General features: G+C 46.4%; 1 protein-coding gene across 1 annotated transcript in view; it reads left to right on the forward strand.

Moving 5' to 3' along the window:
* The first annotated feature begins 11,042 nt into the window (after window positions 1-11,042).
* The window catches only part of CAND1 (cullin associated and neddylation dissociated 1), a 58,249-nt gene continuing 51,690 nt past the window's right edge, over window positions 11,043-17,601 (forward strand). The window contains exon 1 of the mRNA XM_075931364.1: window positions 11,043-11,401. Within this exon, the coding sequence (XP_075787479.1) occupies window positions 11,334-11,401 (68 nt within the window). The 5' untranslated portion in view covers window positions 11,043-11,333. The remainder of the gene's footprint in view (window positions 11,402-17,601) is intronic.

A 17,601-nucleotide genomic window follows, 5' to 3' on the forward strand; every position in this document is an offset into this window, starting at 1 on the left:
TGCTGATTTAAAAAAAAATTGTAATGATTCTAGACATTCTTTTAGGTTGTTTTATTTAAATCCAAACACACACACAAACACATTTTGGGATGAAATATTACAGCACTGAGGCAGACTTCTTCCAGACCTATAGCTCACAAGAACAACAGAAACGAATGAAAGCATGTCATTTCACATTCAGTCGCTAAACTTTTGTGTAGCTACCATGCCCAGAATCAGAGCAGCATTTTGGCTTACCCTGTTAAAAATGTCTTAGCAGCCAACACAGTTGAAAGTGTGAGTTGTTTTCATTTCCATTGTGTGGATCATAAACAGAGTTGTTTACTGCAGTAACTTCCAATCATTGATCTGCAAGTTCACTGAAGGTAATGGTAAAGTGCAAATGTCTGAGGACATAATGGAAACATGCAGACTACGTCTAGACTGGCATGATTTTCCAGAAATGCTTTTAATGGAAAAGTTTTCTGTTAAAAGCATTTTTGGAAAAGTGCATCTAGGTTGGCATGGATGCTTTTCCGCAAAAGCACTTTTTGCGGAAAAGCATCCGTGACAATCTAGACGCGCTTTTCTGCAAAAAAGCCCTGATTGCCATTTTCGCAATTGGGGCTTTTTTGCGGAAAACAAATCTGAGCTGTCTACACTGGACCTTTTGCGCAAAACTTTTGCACAAAAGGACTTTTGCCTGAACGGGAGCAGCATAGTATTTCCACAAGAAGCACTGATTTCTTACAGTAGGAAGTCAGTGCTTTTGCAGAAATTCAAGTGGCCAGTGTAGACAGGTGGCAAGTTTTTCCAGAAAAACGGCTGATTTTCCAGAAAAACTGGCCAGTCTAGGCACAGCCGCAGTGTTGTAGCTGTGTGGGTCCCAGGATATGAGAGAGATAAGGTAGGCGTCATATATCTTTTATTGGACGAACTTCTGTTGGTGAAAGGGAAAGCTTTCAAGCTCACAGAGTTCTGTGTAAGCTTGAAAGCTTGTCTCTTGCACCAGGGCTATGTCTAGACTGCAAGCCTCTTTCGAAAGAGGCTCTTTCGAAAGATACTTTCGAAAGAGCCTCTTTCGAAAGAGCGCGTCTAGACTGCACGTTGAACTTTTGAAAAAGCGGCTTGCTTTTTCGAAAGAAAGCATCCAGTGAGTCTGGATGCTCTCTTTTGAAGAAGCCCTATTTACATTGAAGAACGCCTTCTTTCGAAAGCGGAACTTTCGAAAGAAGGCGTTCTTCCTCGTGAAATGAGGTTTACCGCCATCGAAAGAAAAGCCGCGTTCTTTTGATTTAATTTCGAAAGAACGCGGCTTGAGTCTGGACGCAGGGGAAGTTTTTTCGGAAAAACCCCTGAGTCTGGACACAGCCCAGGAGATTACTTCAACCACCTTGTTTCTCCGACAGAATGAGAAGTCAATTGAATGGCATGGGAATAGAAACTCCAGGTTCAGAGGTCTTACAGAGAGCGCAGATACAAGTGACTGGTGTTCAGCTGATGACGTGTGTGAATAAAGAACCTGGCTTGACTTTCAGAACCCAAAATTAATTTGCAGACCTGGCAGTAAGAAAAAATATCTTGGTATCTGTTAACTGAGCTCAACTGGTATAGAAATAATTGAGCGATGTCAACCATGGAACCATATTCCATATTTTCTGACTCCTATTTTAGAGTAAACTTGCATTTAAAAGTTTCAAATGTTATTCTGGATGCTGCATATTTGAAAAGTTTTTGACTGTGAAAACTGAAATTTACCTCCTGGTTTTGAATAGCCCGTGGGTGGAACCACTTTCAGACGTCCTGTCTAGAACCTTTTAACTTCTCTCTTTATGGTTTATTCTTTGTTAAAACTTAATTTTATGATGAAAAGGTTATTGTAGCTGGATTAATTTGCAAAGGCAATTTCAGACATTTTTACAGCCCCTTTTAGTCAATTATTTAATCACATTGTCAAAGCTGTTCCCCACTTTGGCAATGTCTACACTGCCCCCGTTTTGCACAAAAAATATGCAAATCAGGCAAAGCATAGAATATTTATGTGCCTCATTTGCATAATTAATTAGGCTCCATTTTTGCGCAAAACACCTCTCTTGTGCAAGACCATTCTTCCTGAAAAAAATGGCTGGAATAACGGCTCTTGCGCAAGAGGGGGTTTTTGCACAAAAATGGAGCCACATGAATTATGCAAATGAGCAGGGCTCGCCGAACCGCGGCGAGCCCCACTCACCAGCTGCGCTGTCCGGCGATCTGCACATGCGCAGATCACCTGAACCCGGCTCTTCCGGGTTGCAATCTACTCGCCATGGGCGAGTAGATTGTATTGTTTGTTGAGCCCTGCAAATGAGGCTCAGCGATATTCCATGCTTAGCCTCTTTGCATATTTCTTGCACAAAACGGGCACAGTGTAGACATAGCCTCTGAGTGCAGAAGGTGGGGACTCACAGGAGACCTTAAATACCTTGCCTCTGTAGGCTTCCGCTTAAAAAAACTCATCAAGGTTACAGATTTCTGGCCTTGGGAGATAAGCTGCCACCATCATGTGTAAAAAACCCTCCAACTCCTCTTCTTAAACCCAGGAAGAAGTATTTGAACTTCTTCCAGAGGGATACCGCCCATCTTTTTTACCATAAGAGAGCTTGAAACAAAAAAAAGGAAAACAAACTGTGATCTCTGATAGCCGGCCTCTCAGCCTTATGCATGCATACACAGACCTCCTGTTACCTTCTTGGACACAAGAATCAAATCAGCCTCTTAAAAAAGGTGATTTTATTAACAAAACAAAAAGATTTACTTAATAAAACATATTGGTTGCTAGGTGTTACAGAGCAACTGAGAAAAGAACAGATTAAAAAACACAGAGAAAAATGGTATCTCTGGGTGCAGCTTGGATACAGTGAATGGGAGGGCACATGGACTTAGTACAGAGGAGTTTCACCAAACAACAAAACAAAGAAAATAAGCTGAAAGTGACTAAATATACATTTTCCCTTTCTACTTATGATCCATACTTCAAGGTCCATTCCATTCCCATGACCAGTATTCCTTGTAGACATGGTAGTTCTTCCTGGTTCAATTCATTTTGTCTTTCCCAGCTCCTAGCTTAAAACTCACACAAAGGAAACAGTAGGCAGGTATATCTTCCTATGTAAATTTCAACACCTTTTTTCATTGGCTCTCCTGGCTGCCTGCCAACATCCCATAGCTACTTGAGTTTAACCCTTAGTCACTGAATGCTGGCCAGCACTCCTATCCATCACACACTTGCATTTACTATTTACAGCAGGTTGGTCCTGATATTACTTCTTTTGAAGTAAATGGAATCACCAGACCCTTCTATTTTCTTTGCTTTGACAGGAGCTTATTTGAACTAGCTGGGTTGACATTTTTGTTTAAAGCTATGTGATTGCTTCTTTCCTGTTGTAAATTTCTAGAAATCTCTTACCATAGCAACCTTTTAAAACTGCTTTTGGAAAAATATTTTGGGATTCTATCATACTAGCTTTCAGATGAATAATTAATTAGTTTTAGGGAGGGGCTGTGCAGGAGAAAGGAAATCTTAAAATGACTTTTTTTTGACAGGTTGAAGCAAATTGTAAGATTGTTTAGTCCTATAATATGGCCTATTTTGAATTGTGATTCACTATGGTATATAGCTTGAGTACAAAAATAAGGAAAACTGAAACAAAAAGTGAGCCCAAAATTAAACTAAACCAAACAAACCCTCTACAATGTGATGTTGTAGCTGAGTTTCTAAAGTCAGGAAACTCAATGTTACTGTTCCTATACCTACTCCAATTCTGTTTCCTGGCACATACTATTATATAGGCTACGTCTACACTGTGGCAGTTTTTTGGAAGAGGAAATGCAAATTGGACCACTCATTTGCAAATCTCGTGCTCTCATTTGCATATTCTCTTCTGATCCTTTTTGCGGAAGAGGTTTTTGCGATAAAAAGCCCTGTGTAGACGGGACCATTTGTCAGGAAAACCCCCGTTTTGTGCAAGATCCCTTATTCCTCAAAAAATGAGGTTTACAGGATCTTGCATAAAACAGGGTTTTTCCAACAAATGGCCTCATCTACACAGGGCTTTTTATCACAAGAACCTTTTCTGCAAAAAGGATCAGAAGAGACTATGCAAATGAGAGTGCAACATATGCAAATAAGCATTCCATTTGCATTTCCTTTTCCGAAAAACTGCATCAGTATAGATGTAGCCATAGTGTGTTAACCTTAATGTCCATGTACCTACAATGATACAGATGTACCCTACCTAGTGTACAGTGCTGTTACTGGTGATTTTGTTTTGGAATTTATAATTTGTCTCTATGTATTCTCTTTTGCCAAACTACTTTTTTTCAGATTTAAACCCAGATAACTTCTTAGTGACACCAACAAATAAACATTATTATAATAAGCTAGAATTTTGAAAGTCGTGTTTCCTAGCTGTCTTATCAAGATTCCAGATTCACACTTAAAAAGCAAAACATCTTTATAAATGACAAAACAAGTCAGTGCAACATTTTCCTTGGATCAAAATTGTAGCAGCTAAGTCCATTTGATTTACATTAATAACTTCCTTTTATTCTTGCACAACCAGCTGCAAAAACTGATAACCAGGTTTAAATTTGTCATTCTAAACGATTAGCTTTAAAGCCTTATACAGAACTATAGAATAATTCTTTACATAGATATATAGAGATGTGATTAATCTTTTTCTTTATCCAGAGTTCTTATAACAAGTGAAAGTGAAAGTGCAACTTCTTGGGTGTTTATATGTAAATGTCATGAATATATCTGTACATCAACCTTACTTTTCACTCACCTTCAGCACTTTGTAAACATATTTCAAAATTTACTATATCATAAATCCTTTCACGCTCCAATATATAAGATTTAAGTATCTCTGAGAATAAATTGGACATCTAATGTTTGTTAATCTAAAACAGATTAAGTTCCTACTCCATTTGGGAAATAATCTCTTCCACATTAGTCCTATCCATTTCTAAATATCCCTAGAATAGTTGCTTCTACTGTAAATAAAATCCAGTTGTAATAAGTGGTCTAGAACAGGATGCACTTGGGTTTGCCCCACAATAGCTTTTTCCTTGAGCAGTATCTAACTATATATTTTAGAGCATGGGTTCCCAAACTGGGGGGGCGTGAAGAAATTCCAGGGGGGCGCAATGCAACCCAGCCTCCCCTTCCCCTCATCAAGTTTTGCTGCCCTGTTCAGTTCCTTTTTTCCTTTTTTTTTTGGCTCGACGAGTTTTGCTCCTATTTGGGGGATGGGAGGGTTTTTCAAAAATCAAAAAGGGGGGCATGATGCCAGAAAGTTTGAGAACCACTGAGTGTGTCTGTCTGTGTATCTGCCTTGTGAGTCCAATTGTTCAAGTACTCCTACTAAATGGTAAGAGCTAGGGCCACCAAATGTGGTATGCAGCTTCTTCTTCTCCTAACTTTAAGCAGGGTCAGGGATTGGTTATGCTAGGGAAGCCCCAGGAAAAGGACAGTTTTCCATAACATGTAAAGGCAGGGTCTGCTGTTCATAAGGACACGACGCAAGAGTGCCCATTGAGAGCAGTGAGTCCGTCTCAGAGGAGATGTTTCCCCCCCTCAGAGGAGAGGCCCCCCAGTGAAGACCCCACCCTGACCAGAAACCATGACTTGTCCCCAGACAAGGTGAAGGCTGGAGTGGGCAGGGGTGGATATAGGGCAGGGCGAGCGGGGCGGCCGCCCCGGGCCCCGCGCTTCAAGAAGCCCCGCACATGCGTGTGGTGCCCCCGCGCATGCGCCGTGGCAAAGGGGGGCCCTGCAAAATTGGGCCTCCCTGGGCCCCGCAAAATGGTCATCTGCCCCTGGGAGTGGGGGTAGCTGGGGGCTGGAGCCATCCCCAGAGCTCTGCTCCCCAAAAGAGCTGCTGGCCGGGGAGTATAGCCCCGGCACTTCTCCACACCCTGGGAAGAGTACTGGCTAGTGTGCGCAGCCCCGGACACTTGACAGTGGCCGGGGAGTGCAGCTCTAGCCCCCTGGAAGTTGCTGCTAGTCACGGAGTGCAGCCCTTGTCCCCCTGGGAGGAGCCACCACTAGAGCAGTGCTACCCTCGCTGACATGGGCATGGTAAGCTCCCTCCTCGACCTCCCAATCCCTGCCCTGAGTCCTGCACCTCGCACACCCTGCCTTGACTTCTGCACTCCCACCACTTGCCCTGAGCCCCCCAATCCTTACCCTGACTCCACCACTCCCCACTCCTTGCCCTGAGTCTCCCACAGCTCCCAGCTTCCTGCCCTGAATCTTGCACCTCCACTTCCTGCTCTGAGCCCCTCCACAACCAGCCCTGTGCCATCCATCTCCTGCCCTGGTTCCTGCACCCCTGCCCTGATCCCTCCCACACCCAATCCCCTGCTCTGCCTCCTGCTTCTCCAACCCACTGTCCTGAGCCCCATCATTTAAATAGAGCATGTATATTTAATATCTAACCCCCTCCCATTACTACAGTTAAGGACAAAAGCAACGCCAGGTACATGTGCTAGTACATAATAATTACTAGTAATACTCTAGTCCAGTGGTCCCCAAACTTTTTGTCTTGTGCCCGCCCTTAACCCTTTCCATGTCCCCGGCCCCAGAGTTGGATCTGGGAGTAATGTTGCAGCTCCAGCAGGGGTATGGGAGTATGGAGGGATGCAGGGAGAGGAAAGGGGGCTAAGCTGGGGGTTATGGAGAAGCCCCTTTCCTCCTCGCTGCAGCTGGGCTGGAGCAGCCCCTGCTTATGCCCCCCTCCTGCGTCCGCCCAGAACAGATTCTGCCTGTGATGTGCCTAGGCCCTCCACAGACAGGGGCAGCTCTGGAAGCCTGGAGCAATTCCTGTGAGTGGTGGATCCCATGGGGCTGGCACAGGTGGGGAGCTGCTCCCGCCCCTACTGGTTAACTTTTTATTCCCTACCCTAAAGCCACAGTTTGAGGACCTCTGCACTAGCCACTGTTTCAATCTGCACTATGTTAGTGTCAGAATAAGTGGAAGTAACTGGCATATCAGCACAATAGGTTCAAATAGGGCATGTCTAAACAACATCTCTCTTTAGAAAGAGGGATGTAAATCGGACAGATCGAAATTGCAAATGAAGCCGGGATTTGAATTTCCCCTGCTTCATTTGCATAATGTGGCCGTGCATTCTTTCGAAAATGGGTATTTCAAAAGTAAAGCCGCCATCTAGACGCGGTTCTTTTGAAAAAAAACCCACTTTTTTGAAAGATGAGGAGTATAGGATCTTTCAAAAGAGTTTTGTTTTTTTGGCAAGAGGTACTGAAACAGAGCCGGATTAACTCTTTTGGGGCCCTGAAGCTAGTAGATATTGTGGGGCGCCCCTAAGCTCTGGGGTGGGACCAAAAATGAGGTCAGTGTGTGGGAGGGAGTTGTCAGGGATTGGGCTGGGGTAGTGGTGTAGGGTCTGGGTGGGAGGTAGGGAGCAGGATGGAGAGATGAGGGTCTGGGATGGAGGAGGAACAGAGTGGGGATAGAGGTGTGGAGGCTGGGTGGGAGGTAAGGTGCTGGAGTGGGCTGGGAATAGGGGTGCAGGTCTGGATGGGAGATAGGATACAGAAACAGGCTGGAAGTAGTGGGGGGAGGCAGTGCTTTTTTTGTGATGGTACTGTCCGGTACACAGTACCGGCACCTCCAGATGCAGTACCAGCACATCCAGTCAGAGTTCAACAACTTTTCCCCTGCAGTCAGCAGCAGATATAGGGCAGGGAGAGCGGGGCGGCTGCCCTGGGTCCCACGCTGCAATAGGCCCCGCGCCGACCTTCCGCACGGGGCCGAAATGGCCGCTTGAGCTGCTTGCTCCTGCGTGGTGGCCTGGCTGAGCGGCGTAGAACTCAGCCAAGTGCCACGGCAAGAGGCGAAGGGGGGCGGGGGTTGATGTACAAGGCCAGGGGTCAGGAGGCGAAGGGCGTGACAGAAGCTCCAGATCCTGCCCCTTGGCCGTGTACATCACCGCCCCGCCCCCCTTCGCCTCCCGCCGTGGTGCTCTGTTGAGTTCTGCAATGCTCAGCTGGGATGCTGCTCGGGGCCCAAACGGCCATTTGGGCTCCACAAGTGAGAGGCAGGAGGGGGAGGACAAAGGAGAAGAGAAAGAGAGAGAGTGAGGCAGGAGGAGGAAGAGAAGAGAAAGAGTGAGGCAGGAGGAGGAGGAGAAGAGAAAGAGAGAGAGACAGGAGGAGAAGGAGAAGAGAGAGAGTGAGAGGCAGGAGGGGGACGAGAAAAAGAGAGTGAGGCAGGAGGGGGAGGAGACTTAAATACAAATGAAACATTTTAATTATTAATGAAGAATTTTGTTTAAGAATGACTTACAATATAATTAAAATAAAAATTGTCCAACTAAATTAAGTTTCTATCAAATTTACCCAATTCACATTTAATATGAAAATAGCCTTCAATTTGCACATTTGACGCGTTTTTTCTATTTTTTTTCCAAAGGGGGCCCTGCAAAACTCTTATCTGCTCCTGCCTGGAGTACCTGCACTTTTCTTTTAATACTAAAAAAGCACTGGGGGGAGGGGCTGGGAGGGAGGAGATGCATGATTTTGGTAGAAGGAAGAGGAAGAAGGGAATTGGGGTGTTTAACTGGTACAGCTCCATGAGGACATAGGTAGCTCCATGCAGCTTTGCACCCTGCAAGGAATCACTCCCTGCAGGCACTGCCCACATTGATCCCCTTAGCCAGTAATCTCAGCCAACAGGAGCAATGATAGGGTGGTGCCTGCCCTGAGCTCTTCCCTACAGCATACAGAGTCACTTCCTCCCCTCTGCCAGGCAGAGCCTGTGGGCCAAATCTGGCCCTAGCTTGCATTCATCAGTTCTGTGAGTCTTGGGGCTTTTCTCTACACTGCAGGGAGCTGGTGATGCTTGTGCTGCTGTCAGGGGTGGCGAGTTCCACACCTGGTGGGTCAGATCAAGGCAAGCCATAGGCCAGTGGGCTGTAGGTTCCCTATCCCTGATTTAAAAGTTACATCACATCTTCCTTTTCGCACATGCATAGTGCACTAAGAGCTGTTGCACCAATCAAAGTTGATTACATGATGGTTGTTATGTAGTGAAGTTCCCATATCTGTCTCAGTTTTGTGAATCTCTGAAGCAACCCCACATGTAGCTCCAGCTTGGGTCATGGAGAATTTGAGAGTATGGCATGCTGGGTTGTTTTGGTCCACCCTACCAACATGGTACTATGGCCTGAAAAGGAAAAATGTTTCTTTTTTGTGTGTCAATAAAGCCTGAAAGCTATTTCTTCAATTTTTTTTTCATTTATAAATAGTTAGAAACGTGAAGACTGGTGGGTATGATCACATTTTACATTATAAGTGCAGATGTTGTATACAGTATACCTTAGAAGACAGTCTTATCTACATTAAATGTGGGAAGTCTTCATAAAATCTCCTATTATTTTAGACTACCCATAAGTTACAACCCAAAACATTCCAAAATCTCATGTTAGTCAAAAATCATGAGTCAGGCCCATACAAAAGAAAATAATAAATGTTGTGTTCCTTTTATTTGGTTGGTCTTGGAACCTTTAGGCTGTGTCTAGACTGGCCAGTTTTTCCGGAAAATCAGCTGCTTTTCCGGAAAAACTTGCCAGCTGTCTACACTGGCCGCTTGAATTTCTGCAAAAGCACTGACTTCCTACTGTAAGAAATCAGTGCTTCTTGTGGAAATACTATGCTGCTCCTGTTCAGGCAAAAGTCCCTTTTGCGCAAAACTTTTGCGCAAAAGGGCCAGTGTAGACAGCTGAGATTTGTTTTCCGCAAAAAAGCCCCAATCACGAAAATGGCGATTGGGGCTTTTTTGCGCAAAAGCGCGTCTAGATTGGCCAGGGATGCTTTTCCGCAAAAAGTGCTTTTGCGGAAAAGCATCCGTGTCAATCTAGACGCTCTTTTCCGAAAATGCTTTTAAGGGAAAACTTTTCCGTTAAAAACATTTCCGGAAAATCATGCCAGTCTAGACGTAGCCTTAGAGTCCACATTTCCTCCAAGCTTTTCTCCACAAACCATGAGGACTCAGAATAACATGAGGATTAGCAATAGTGTACAACAGCAACAGTCTGATACTGCCAGTCAGTAGACCAACGCTGAGCACGATTAGAGTGCTTGAAATGCCACCCAACAGCAGGTCTGTGTTCACTCAAGTTCTCACATCAGTGAAGTTAAATCAGTGACACTAAGGTGAGAGAATGTTAACAGTGAAAACCCACCGTAGACACTGCTATTAACGGTGCCTGCCATCAAATATCATGAGTGAATCCCCCCCCTCCAAAAAAAAAAACCCAAGACCGAGTTAAAAATAAATAAATCCGGGTTCTGTGTATTTGTCTTCTGGTTCCTGAGCCTTTACACCACACTGGGACACATTTTCAAGCTCCGGCCTCCATAACAGGAAGGGCTGGCACTAGAAAGTGATGTTTGTTTTGAAATGAAAGCTGAGCTGCTCACGTGAGCGCTGGCGCCTAGAGCTGGCACTTGAGCGACAACTGTCACGAGACGAGGGGAACTGGTTTTTCAGCAACGGCTGGAAAATCTCCCTGGGGCAAAGAGCCCCTGAGCACGGGCGACAGGGCCGCTTGGCTTAGCGCCCCCATCCCCGATTTCTTGTTTGGCACCAGAATAAATGGCCACCCGAACCCACGTTCTACGCCAGGGACATGATCGCCTCGTTCGCTCCCAGAGGGAGACTCCAAGTCCCAGCATGCAATGCTCCGTCAGCAGCTCACGCTGCAACTGCTGCCCCGCTGCAGGCAACGGGACGCATGTTCGTCTAGAAAAACTACAAGCGCCAACGTGCGTCGTTATAGAGCGCTTCGCGCGCTCCGGCGCATTGCATGCTGGGATTCGTAGTCTTCGAAGCCTGTGCTGTTTTTCTGCGCTTCTTCCCCCCTGTAACTGCTGCCCTCAACGTCCCGCGCACGCTCTGTGCCACGTACGCTCTGTCATCGTCCGAACAAGCGCGCGATCCCGCCTGAGCCAATCAGCGGCTACAAAACCGCGTCGCTCGCGCGCCTCGCGAGAGCCTCCTTGAACTTTGACCTCGCTCCTAGCGCGAGCGCTGCGGCCGCCTCGGGTTGTGTTCCTTTCCACTCCTCCCGCCTGCGCGAGGCCGCTCCCTCCCCCGGTGTCACCAAGTGGCGATGAGCCTGCCCCCCCCGCGGCGCCCGCACTGAGTCCCCTCCCTCCCTCCCTCCCTCCTCCGCGCCGCCCCCCGGGGACGCAGCCGCCGCCGCCGCACCTAGCCAGCGCCGTCCCCAGCAGCGGGCGAGGTGGAGCCGGCGAGGCCGAGAAGACGCCCCCCACCGGGACCAGCAACATGGCGAGCGCCTCCTACCACATCTCCAACCTGCTGGAGAAAATGACATCCAGCGACAAGGACTTCAGGTGAGCGCCGGCCCCGCGGAGCATCTGGGCCTTTCCCCGCCCGCCCCGGGTTCCCCACGCAGGCCCTGAGCCCCCCACTCCTTCTGCGCCTGCGAGGCTTCTCCACCGGCGCCTGGCTCCCGTGCCCCGCGTAGCGAGGGGCCTGGCTGTCAGAGCCGGCGGGCGCGGGACAGGAGCAGTGTGCAGTCGGCGCGCCCTCCTCTCGCTTCGGAGTCTGGAAGCCCGGCAGTGGGCGGTGAGTGGCGCTCGGGGCTGGGCGCAGGGAGGAATCCCAACCTGTCTCCGGGCTTGCCCCGAGTTTTCTGGTGCCCAGTGAAAGTTTAGTGTGAGTTGTTCAGCCCTTTCTCAGAGTCCGTGTAAGGGGAAGATGAAGACTAAGCGCAGCGTGCTCGGAGATCCTCATAGGCTTGTAGGGGAGCCACAAAGGGCCCATCTCCGTAGTAGGTGACCTGCGTGTGATTTCAGTCCAGTTCTTAGGCCTGCAAGGATTGAATGGGCGTAGGGAGGCTCTTTCACTAGGGCAGGGCTAAGTTGACAGAAGAGCTTTGGTGCCTGTTGACCTTGTTGTACCTGTTCTGTGGGCAGAGGGTTTCTTGCTCCTAAGCATCGGTGAAAGTCCATGCTTAAAATTTTTGTGAGGGATGCTTCATGGAAGATTGTGTGATGGAGGAGAAACTGACTTAAGTTAAGGATTTCTCTTGGTAGAACTTATCATTGTTCAGGAGTTTGTTGGAATTCATATTTGTACATCTTTATAGATGAAAGAAGTGCATATAATTTTTGAATATCTGAAAATGAATGACAAATTTCATTTTGACAATGGGATGACCTAAAGTATTTCATTTGATTCATTATAAATATATTGTAGAAAACAAGGTTGAAGTTTTTGTTCCCACACATTTTTTAAAAAGTCTTGAAGTAGCAGTAGAAGATAATTGTGTCAACTGCTGGATGTATTATGTCGAAGTCATTAAAGTACTCCTTTGCTTCTAGTAAATATGTTAGGAAATTGAAGTTAAATCTGTGTTTATAAGAATTCTCTGATAAGGCTGATTCCTGGTGCTCATACATTACCACAATGCTATAATATTATGCTTAGCTTGCAGTCACTAAGAGGAAATGCATACATCCAAATGAAACTATTTCAGAGAGTATTGAATTATTTCAGAAAACTTTTGTGTGATAAAGATGGTTAATGAGCTCTGGTTTTCAATTTATGTATAGCATTGTGTATCTGATACAAAGCTGTCATAGCATTTAGAGACAAGCTAAATTAGATTTAACTATTTATACTTATTGGTCAGATTTTTCTGGTGAGTCTTTTGCCTGTTTAGATAGACTGGCCGGGATATTAAGAATAAAGATTGAATCAAAAGAGAGCTACTATGTTTAATATCCTTTACTTTTTAATTGATTCAGAAATCTAATATCATAACAGTACAATCTGACATTGAAAATGGTGTTTACATGTTAAGTCATATTCCTTCATCTTCAGAACTGTTTAAGTTGAGCTTTTCCAAATTTTTCATGCCATTATAATTTTTATATTTTTTATTGGTGTGAAGGATGGGTAACTTCTAAAGATGTAATTAGTGGTATTGTTGGTACTATAATTACTGATTATGATGGGATTTAAAGTTTTCACAAAAAACTGTGAAAACTGACATATTACCCTAGAAAGCACATTTTTTTGATGCAAATGTGTTTAAAGGTTCTTTGACAGTTGGTTTATGAGCACAGACAGTAAAAATATTTGTTCTAAGTATTTTAACACCTTAAAATGTGTGTACATTGAAAAATAATACTGTTGTTTAGCATAGATTAAGTTCTTTGAATTCCCAAATCATAAAAGCTATGGTTAAGAATTGAGGTTTGCAAAGTGACTTAAGTACTAACCATTTTTTATTCATTTTTCTATATTGTGAATCCAGTCAAATATTAGGAATATCTGTATTTGAATTAGGGATGTGAAATACTGGTTAAATGTTAGGGTAAACTAAAGTTTAACTGGTTAATGGACTAATTGGGATCCCAGGCTGAAGACCACTCTAGCCTGGTTAAAGCAGCCCCCAGGGCCACGCTGGGGCTGGCTGCTGGCTGCTGGCTCGCAGCACGCACTGGAGCAGCCCCTGCCTGCTGGGCACCTGGGCTCCCTGTGGACAGAGGTTGCTCTGGTTGAGAACAGCCCTCATCTGTGGCAGGCTCCCTATGAGACTGGAGAGGCTCCCTTCCAGTGGCAGGTGGGGAGCTGCTTCAGTGCCCACCCATTACTGGTTATCCGGAACCAGTAAGCATTACCCATTTAGCATGAGGCTTACTGGTTAAATCTTCACCGCTCTAATATTCATATCGAATAAAATCTTTAAGAATCTGTTTAAATCCACCACTGCTGTAGATTTTTTTATAGTGTTTATACCAGGGATGAACAATAATTCTTGATGGGGGGGCAACGCCAAGAATCTGATAAGTGGTCAAGGGTCACACTCTTCCATGATATTAATGGAGGAGGTGTGTGGTCTTGGATGAAGGTTGGGTGCAGAAGGGAACTTGACGCGAGTGAATGGGATAAAGGAAGAGGTATGGAATCTGGGAGAGAGTTTGGGTGGAGGATGGGGTTGTGACTAGGGATGTTAAAATACATTTATTCAAGCAAATGTGTAACTGCTGAAAATTTCCCTGGAAGCAGGAATGCATGGGGAGCTGGTTTAAAAGCTGGCTCCTTGCAAACACCAGGTCCAACCTGCACCCCTGCACTGCTGCCTCTGGAAGGGGGGGTATGTGTGCAGGAGTGAGGGTGAAGAGGGATTAGATTAGGTGGAATTAGGGGCACAGGAGGGGAACAGAGGCAGGCTCTGGGCGGCTCCCAGCCAACAGCCCAGCATGTCCTTCACCTAGGCTCCCTGCCTTCTGTGCCCCTGTACTCTGCTCAAAGCAGCCAGCTGCAGGGGCCAAGTTGCTGCTCTGAACATACTGAGCATGCAGGGAAAGGGAATGATATATTTTGTGTTAGTCTGTCCTGCAAACAAGCAGCTCCAATTGACTGGAGTAGCTGTAGTGAAGGAGATCTGGGTTGCAGCTGAGAGTCAAAGCTGGTGATGCACTGTTGAAGTACAAGCTGAGTTTGGCTTTAGGAAACTGCTGGGGACAGGTACTAAGAGAGTCTTTAGAACACAGGTGGGCAAATTCTGGCCCGCAGGCTGGATCCTGTCTGCAGGATTAATCCTTGGAAAGCCCTCATCTCTGTTTACCTGCACCTCCGCAGGTATCAGAGGATCACAGCTCTGGTTAGCCGTAAAACGTTGTTCGCAGCCAATGCAAGTGGTGGGAAGTAGCATCCTGGTCCGAGACACATTCCACTGCTTGCATTGACTGCGAACAGTGATTGGTGGCCAACCAGAGCTGCAATCCTCTGATACTTGCACCTCTGTAAACTAGGGGATGTAAAATTTTGATTATTTTGCTAATCAAATAGTTGATGTAATTTGCATCAACTATTCGATTAGTTGATACAGGCACTTCTGTCTTTGAAGTGTAGCAACAGCCCCAGGGCTGTTACACTTCAAAGGCGAAAACACTGTGTGGAGGCCCCATGCCCCCTGTAGCGTTTCAAATCTGCAGCACCACTTAGAGCCCAAGGTCAGAGTGGGAGTCCTCCCGCTGACCCTGGGCTCCACGTGACGCTGCCGCTTTGAAACACCACATGCAGCCTGAGGCCTGCTGGAGACCCTGAGCTGCATGTGGCGTTTCAAAGTGGCAGTGCTGTGTGAAGTCCAGGTTCAGCTGGGGACCAACCCTGGGCGCCACATGCTGTTGCCACTTTGACAATGCTGCGTGCAACCCGGGCTCCCAGCTGCTGCTTTGAAGCATCCTTTTCTCTTCCACCCCTCACTTGCTGCCTCTTTCTGATAGAGGCAGTAAGGGAGGGGAAGCAACTATTCGACTAGTCCAGGCATGTCCAAAGTCCAGCCCACGGGCCAATTGCGGCCCGTGTTCCGGTTTAATACGGCCCCCGCTTCCTCCCCCTCTCCTGGCTCCCCGGTGCTCTTTTGATCTGGCGCGCCCAGCGCGCCGCTTCCGGCCGCGCCGCCGCCGCCGCCCATGGCCTCCGCGGTCCTAGAGCCTGCCCTGTAGGGCACGTCCGCAGCCCCGCTCTCGCGCTCGGCTGCGGGTTCGCCCTGCCCCCGGGCCACCGTGAGGCCGGCGTGCCCTGCGCTCTCCGCCCGCCTCCGACCCCGCGGGCCCTCCGCCTTGGGCTGAGAGTGCGGGGACGGCCCTCATGCATGTTCACTTATTCAAATCTGGCCCTCTTTGAAAAAAGTTTGGACACCCCTGGACTAGTCTTTTGACTGTCCAATAAGCATTTGTTTATCGAATGGTCTACTAGTTCACATCCTTACCTTAAACATAGTGGCAGCAGTCTGCCAGGGACTAACTCTGTGGACTGCCATTTTTTTTATTGCCCACCTCTACTATAGAACCTAGTGTTAAAATAGTACTGAAAGATAGTCACTGCTGATAAGAAAAACAAACCCAAATAGGTAGTAAGAGGACTTAGGGGAAAAATATATAAAGTGAGTGAGAACCTCTGGACAGTTTACTTCACTGGTCAACAACCAGTTGATCGCACTGACAAAGTCAGTGTTCCAAGCCTGAGGTCTTGAACCTCATTTCTACCTACCCTCCTCCCCACCACAGGCAGGAGTGCCAGGGGAGTGTGGTATCTCAGTTGGGGCCACTTCAGTGAGGCTTGGGGTTTTTTGGAGTTGTGTGTTTTTTTTTTTTGTTTGTTTTTTTTGTTTTTTTTTTTTTGGAGGAGATTTTTGGAAGAGTTGTCTCACTTGTGTGGTCCCCAACAGATTTTTCTGTGGGTCAGTGGACCCTGACCCAAAACAGGTTCCCTGCCCCTCCCATAAAGACAATGTTGAAACCTTTTGTGTTGGACATAATATTTTATTTAAAAATGAAGCCTGGCCAACAAGTTCCCAATTGGGGCCAAACCCCCCATCTGGCTGCAGCATCATAACATTCTTGCACCCCCTCCCACCTCAACTCTGAGCCCATCACACACCCAACCCCCCTGCCCTGACCCCTCATATACCCCAATCCAAACTCCTGCACCCCCACATCCACAAATTTGTGGCTTGCTCAGCACCCCAATCCTCCACTTGACCCCAGCAGTCTCCAGCCTGTAGTCCCTTCCCCGAGCCAGCATCCCCTTCTTCACCTCCTCCTGCACCCAAATTCCCTCCCAGAGCTTGCACCTCTTACCTTACCCAAATCTCCCATCCCCACCCTAGCATCCACACCTTCTGACTCAACTCAGTGAGCATGACTAAGGGCTGGGGATAGCAAGTGATGGAATGGAGGGGAAAGGATGGGGTCGATCTTGGCTTGTGCTGACAATGAAAAAGTGATCTTCGGTGTAAAAACGTCGAAGATCACTGGTTTACTTGATTGTCTTAAGTCTGGTCTATGTTGGAGAATTAGATTGCCATAGCTATGTTGCGCAGGATTCTGAAAAATCTTGTGCTCTGAGCAGCACAATTAGATTTACCTCGGTCGAGATGCAGTGAGGTCAACAAAAAAATGTTTGTTGACCTAGTTGCTTTGCCTCAGAGAGGTGGTTTAACTGCATGGGTGGAAAAATTTCTTTTATTGATTTAGGAAGTCTCTCCATTGTGGCATTACAGTGCCATAGCTCTGCATAGACATACTTCTGGTCAGCAGTTGCCTTGTTCATGCCCCTACTTCCTTCCTTCCCTTCATTTCCTTTGCTCGATTCCTGCTCTGGCCGCATTCCCATTATAAGTTGGCTCCCGACAGCTGTTTCCTTGGTTCCCATTGACATACTCACTAATTTGCCACATGCAACTTGAGGACACTTTTTCAAGAATACTTTTTAAAATAAAGACTTTTAGTTATACTTCCATTGGTTTTAGGTTTGTAAAAGTTTGCTTTTACAAAATCTGTTTGCAGCAATTCAAAGTACTGTTTTAAATCTTGGTAGATTTCTGTCCGAATCTTGCTTTTAATTCCATTTTGGATAGGAATTCAGACCGTCTTTTACCATAGTGTAGACAGTAGAAGTAAATGAAGTTTGTGACTTCAATTTTTGAGGAGCGATTACAAGATAAATGAAAGATTGTTGTTGTGTTAGCAAGTGTTGTAAGAACATTTTCTTATATCAGTGTTGTATTATA

The sequence above is a fragment of the Pelodiscus sinensis genome, chromosome 1, assembly GCF_049634645.1.
Source record: "Pelodiscus sinensis isolate JC-2024 chromosome 1, ASM4963464v1, whole genome shotgun sequence".
NCBI lineage: Eukaryota > Metazoa > Chordata > Testudines > Trionychidae > Pelodiscus > Pelodiscus sinensis.